The sequence below is a fragment of the Sciurus carolinensis genome, chromosome 1, assembly GCF_902686445.1.
Source record: "Sciurus carolinensis chromosome 1, mSciCar1.2, whole genome shotgun sequence".
Classification (NCBI taxonomy): Eukaryota; Metazoa; Chordata; class Mammalia; order Rodentia; family Sciuridae; genus Sciurus; species Sciurus carolinensis.
Genome location: NC_062213.1, coordinates 112,552,594 through 112,558,746, shown reverse-complemented (window position 1 = coordinate 112,558,746; position 6,153 = coordinate 112,552,594). Strand labels below are relative to the sequence as shown.

The window sequence follows — 6,153 nt, the reverse complement described above, 5'->3', positions numbered from 1 at the left end:
CTTAGTGAGACCCCCAGCAACTAGCAAGACCCCATCTTGAAATACAAAAGAAATGGGGATGTAGCTCAGTGGTAAAGTGTTCTTGGGTTCAACCCCTAGTAACCCCACCCAAGAAAAAAAGAAAAAGTTCCCCAAAAAGAACAAATGAAAGAAAACAAATTGCATTGAAAACCTGGCTGGGGATGTAGGTCAGTAGTGGAGTGCTTGCATAGCATTTTTAAGGCCCTGAGTTTGATCCTAGCACCACAATAAATAAAATAAAATCCAACCCTTCTGTAAGAAGCATCCCCACTACAAAAAAAAAAAAAAAAAAAAAAAAAAAATCTGGCTGCGAATGTAGATCAGCAGCACATGTATGCAAGGACTGGGGTTCAATCCTCATCACCCAAAAAGAGGAAAAACTTCTCCAGATAAGGGCCTAAAAATCTCACTTATAACAAAGCATAATTGTGAAATTCCAGATGTGCTGTTAGCATAAGACATTAAGAACTGAAGGAGCCAGGCATGGTAGTGCACACCTGTAATCCCAGCAGCTTGGGAGGCTGAGGCAGGAAACTCACAAATTCAAAGCCATCCTCAGCAACTTAGGAAGGCCCTAAGCAACTCAGTGAGATCCTGTCTCAAAAAATAAAAAGGGCGGGGGATATGGCTCAGGAGTTGAGTACCTCTGAGTTCTGGGTTCAATCCCTGGTGTTTTTTTTTGTTTTTTTTTTTTTTTAAAAAAAAAAACAGGAATTCCTGTCCTGTGTCTCAATTCTTTAGGAAGCTCCTAGGGTGTGGGGGTGGCAATCTCAGAACTGAGGTAGGAAAGCAGAGAAACCACTCATCATGGGGCAGGAAGGAGTGGTTCAATGCCTTAGGAAGGGGGATGAAGGGACAGCTGGCGATGGGTTTAACAGGAGCAAATCCTGAATGAGACTTCATTCAGTAGGTCCCCACTCTAGTGTCTTTCAGACAAATCAGGCTGCAAGCTATATGTGACTCACCCTCTAGAGAGCACAGGGGGCTCCACGCTTACATGTGGGGTGCCACTGCTTGCTTAAGCCTGTTGGGTTTGACTATCTGGTCTTAGAAACCATCCTGAAGAATGATAATGCTTGCCAGATGTGGTGCACATCTCTAATCCCAGTGACTCAGGAGGATCACAAGTTTGAGACCCACCTCCCCAACTTAGTGAGATCCTGTCTCAAAATAGAAAACAAAAAGGCCGGGGATGTAGCCCAACAGTACAGCATCCCCAGGCTCAGTTCCCAGGCCTGCAAAATATTATCCTCACTCTTTAGGTCTGCAATATGTACTGCTATGAGACTAACACAGCCACATCAGATGACATACATCAGATGACATACTTAACCGGGCCAAGCACTATACTGACAGTGTTTACAAGAACTTTGATGTGGAACTGCTACCCCATTTTACACATAAAATGGGGTAAAATTCCCTTAGAACTCCAGCCAGCTGCTTTCTGCATTTACAGGCGTGATTTTAATCTGTTACTTCCCCTTTACAAAGACCACCATTTCTATACTGCTCTAGGGGCAAAGGTGTGACTGTTTAGAACAATGGTCTGGGCTAGGGAGGTGGCTCAGTTTGAGAGTTTACCTGGCATGGGTGAAGCCCTGGGTAGTGGGGCAGAATGTAGGTACAGGAGGTACAGAGATGGGGTATCCAGGAGAAAAAGTAGATCCACCCGCATGGCAGTCCTGAGCACTTAATTTTCTGGGTAAGCACCAGAAATGGTGGCACATGCCTGTAATCCCAGTGATTCCAGAGGCTAGGCAGAAAGATCACAAGTTCAATGCCAACTGCAGCCGTTTAGTAAGACCCTAAGCAACTTAGTGAGATCCTGTCTCAAAACAATAAAAAATAAAGGGGTTGGGGATGTGGCTCAGTGGTTAAGTGCCCCTGGGTTCAACCCCAGTACCCCCAGTTTCTGGATGAATTTTAGTCAATTTTGGAGAAAGATGAAACGGCTGACCCTGGCTAGAAAATGTAGCCCTAGCAGAGCAAAGAAGGGAGCCCTATGGTGAAACTTGTGTAGAAGCCTAGAAAGGTAAAGACAGAGGGAGTTTGGGATGGGGTTGGAAAGGATGCAAATCTCTAAATCATGTGCATATCTGAACATAGGGGAAGTGGGTGGAGATTAGTTTATGAAATTTAAGGAGAAATCAGCTGGTTAGCAGTGGTTATGTGGTTAAGACTTTTCCAGAATCCCTCTTTGCTCCCCACTGTCACCAAATCCACTTTCCAGATTAACCCTCCAAAGTTCGAGGAGGACTACCCACAGGAGGATTTGCCCAGGGAACAACTCTGCACTGCCACAAGGCCCATCTTGGGGTAGTCAGGATATTCCAGGTGTGATACCATTTGCCACAGGGTACATTCTCCCCTTATTCCTGGAAAGACCACCAAGTACACCCATGGCCTCCCAGAACACAGACCACATACGCTCCAGCTTCCTGGCCAACAAGAAGTGTGTTTCCCAACTTGCAGCAAACCATAGTGGGCTGCGAGCACGCCACTTCTTCCCTTTTCTTCTTTTTTTGCTGGTATGGAAAATACAAGTGGTAGCTGGAGGTCAAACCTCTGTTTCTATTGCTAAGGTAGCTAAGTAAACCACAATAACACCACAGACACTGGGGTCCCAGAGGTGGCCATACCTAGTTGACTTACCACTGGATTCCTATGCCCCAGGTAGAAAACTCATTTAAGGCACTGCTTCCTCATTGGAAGTAGTGGACAGTGGTGACATCATGAAGAGACTTCTGCACCCTTCAAGCACCTGAATTCTTTTTTTTTTTTTTTTTTTGTATGACATTTTAGGCTAATGATAATGGGGAAGAATTTGGCCCAAAGAATCTTAGAAATATTTTAAAGCAACTCATAACCCCTGGGAAAAGGTTTTAAACAGTGTACTTAATCATTTAAAAACACTTTAATGCCACTTCAACACATGGCTCTAACACCAAAATATGGGTAAGTTCAAAATTAGTACATTACCATATCCAATTTCTTCATTCTTGAGAACACAAAGAAAAATTCCAACTTAAAAAGGAAAGCACACTGCTTTTAGTTAAACCCTAAAACCTTTCTCAGGTAGAGAGCAGTCTGGCCTACATGTCAGGCATCTATCCACCAGTTTAGGAATGTCTCGTGTTAAAACTTTTTAAAAGTTACTTGAATCATGACAACGCAAAGTTTAAATTCTAAGTCAGCCCAACTATCACGGAGTCCTTGAACTTCAGGAAATGTAGATGGATCAATAATCTTCAAACCGATAATCCCAAGATTTATACAGGTCGTCCACGACTGCAGAACCGTCGATGCTCAGCTGCACCGAGCCAGCAATGAGTGATCTCATCCTCTCTTCGTCCACACGTAAGCGGTGCACTTTGGGATAAGCAAGGAGTCTTTGCAGGGGTACAAAAAACTTATCTCCTTCACAGAAGGGTTTTGGAGAATTCTCTATCCTGGCTTCTTCAGCCTCTGTGAAGACTGCTCCCAACACTATCTGAGGGGCCCCCAAAGAGTCAGTGCTGCCTGGGTTAGTGCCTGAGTCCTTCTGTTCTCGCAGCACTCGCTGCTGTCTCAATCTCAGTCGTTCCACTAGTATCAACACTTCCCCAACCAATACAAATTTGAGCATCTTCTCCTGTTGCAAACTTGGGTAGGAGGTCTTATAAACCTGAAGAGAAAACAAGCCAGAATGCAGGAAAATTTTCAAAAGCCATCAGTGATTATGTCACATGAGAATTAATTATATGTGTAAATGGGATGTATGTTAGATCCTCATTGTAAATGACTCAATTATAATGGGGTCAAACTAACTTACACACTGACATTAACTATCTTGTTTACTTTCAATTCTAATGCCCAGTTGTCCCCTAGCCAGGTCCTACCAATTCATACTAACCCAATATTTCTACTTAGTATTACAAGGAAAAGGGTGAAAGAAAGAAATGGTTCAAATTAGTCATGGCAGCACATGCCTGTAGTCCTAGCTGGGCAGGAGGAGCTTGAGGCCATGCTGGGCAGGACAAGACCCTGACTTTAAAAAAAAAAAAAAAAAGAAAAAGAAAGAAAGGGTTCAGTAGAAAGAAGAGGAAAGAAAGGGTTCAGTTAAAGTGAAAAAATGTTTTTTGGGAGGATCAGTTGTATTTTGTGTGCATGTGTGTGCTGGCAAGAGAACCCAGGGCTTTGCACAGGCAAGGCAAGTACTCTACCATTGAGTACACAGCCCAGAGGCTGTTTTTGTTTTGTTTTGTGCAGTACTGGGGATTACACCCAGGGACGCTCTACCACTGAGCTTTATTCCCAGCCCTTATGTTTGATTTTGACACAGTGTATTCCTAAGTTTCCTGGGCTGGCTTCAACCTTGCAGTTTTCCTACCTCAGCCTCCAAAACTGCTGGGATGACATGCGTGTGCCACCACAGTTACGCAGGTGCAATTATTTTTTTAAATATTTTTATATATATATATATATATATATATATATATATATATATAAAAATTTTTTTTTTTTTTTTCAGTTATAAGTGGACACAATACCTTTATTTTGGTGTTGCTGAGGATCAAACCCAGGTCTCACGCGTGCTAAGTGAGCACTCTACTACTGAGCCACAACCCCAACCCAAGGGAGGCTCAGTTCTAACAGTCATCTCCTGATTGAAGAGAAGCTACTATTGCCTTTCTCTTTACTGCTGATAACCCTGAGAGATTACAAATGAGGCTTTTGAAGTATTCTAATAAGACTCCAGCAGAAGATTGTTCTCTGTAGCATACTTTGAGAAAGGCTAAGAGGCTAGACAAGCCTTAGACCAACTCTACTAGCATTCGAGAGTCCTCAAGGATCTTTCTAGAGTGAGCCTCAAAATAAGGTCATAAAGGCTGGGGATATAACTCAGTGGCAAAGCACTTGCCTGGCATGTGCAAGCCTCTGGATTCTATCCTCAGTACCAGGAAAAAATAAGATCATGTACATTTATCTCTACTTTGGGGACACTTACCAAAATCAAAGTTCAACATCCTTTGTGTTGGGGGAGCACTAAGGATTGAACCCACAGGTACTCTACCACTGAGCTACATCTCCAGCCCTGTTTATTTTGAGACAGGGTCTCACTAAGTTGCTGAGGGTCCAAGTTACTGAGGTTGGCCTCTTACTTGCATCAATGTACTTCTTCCCTGATGGCTACCTCACAAATACTCACAGTTTCATAAACGTGTTGATCATGCTGCTCTGAAAAGCACAATTCTGTTGCCTTCCCACTATTTTTCTGGAAGACACCTATCTGGGTACAATATCCAACATGCTCAGCTCCAGCAGGTGGTTCCCCTACCCCAGTAAACTCCACAGAGTAATGATAACGATTTGCCACTTGTAAAGCCCTGAAATCAAAATAGAAATCATTTTACTAAACATAAAGCTATTGCTAAATAGATTATTGCTAAGTTATTCTAGTCCCTAGTATTATAGATGAATATATGAGTCAAAATACTTTGTTACACATCCCTACACTACCACACAATGCCACACTTTTTCTATGAAGCAGAAGCAGTGACATAGGGACAGTATCCAAGTTACCACAAAAATATGGACAAGCAGGTATAGTTGTACAGCCTGTAATCCCAGCACACTGGGAGGCTGAGACAGGAGGATCACAAGTTCAAAGCCAGCCTCAGCTGTTTAGCAAGGTACTAAGCAATAGCAAGACTCTCTCAAATTAAAAATAAAAAGGGCTGGGAATGTATCTCAGTGGTTAAGCATCCCTGTGTTCAATCCCTAGTACCAAAGAAAAAAGAAAAAATTTAGGTATCAGGTTTTACCACCTAGGACTTTAAAAACCATTAGAATTAAAAAAAAAAAAAAAAAAAAAAAAAAAAAACCCTGATGAACTTACCAGGACTGAAACTCCATTCTATTCCACTCAAATTTATGATCTGCATCTCTTAGGGTCACTGTGGGAAACAGGGGGTTGAATTCAGAGTTTGGTGTGCTGATGACAATCATGGCTGGAGATAGGTACCCAAATACCACTTCGGGAAATCTGGCCAGATCATCTGAATCCAAATGTTCTATTCTAAAATGGTTAATGGGAAAGATGATTAATGTAGCTTCACTTGTAAATGTTTTCCAAATTGATTTAGCTTAAAC

General features: G+C 42.4%; 1 protein-coding gene across 1 annotated transcript in view; it reads right to left on the bottom strand.

The window, feature by feature from the left end:
* Nucleotides 1–2,950: 2,950 nt before the first annotated feature.
* Nucleotides 2,951–6,153, bottom strand: part of Henmt1 (HEN methyltransferase 1) — a 35,772-nt gene continuing 32,569 nt past the window's right edge. Inside the window, exons 8-10 of the mRNA XM_047529946.1 lie at nucleotides 5,900–6,079; nucleotides 5,210–5,387; nucleotides 2,951–3,685 (exon numbers count right to left, since the gene is read on the bottom strand). Of these exons, the coding sequence (XP_047385902.1) occupies nucleotides 3,260–3,685; nucleotides 5,210–5,387; nucleotides 5,900–6,079 (784 nt within the window). The 3' untranslated portion in view covers nucleotides 2,951–3,259. The remainder of the gene's footprint in view (nucleotides 3,686–5,209; nucleotides 5,388–5,899; nucleotides 6,080–6,153) is intronic.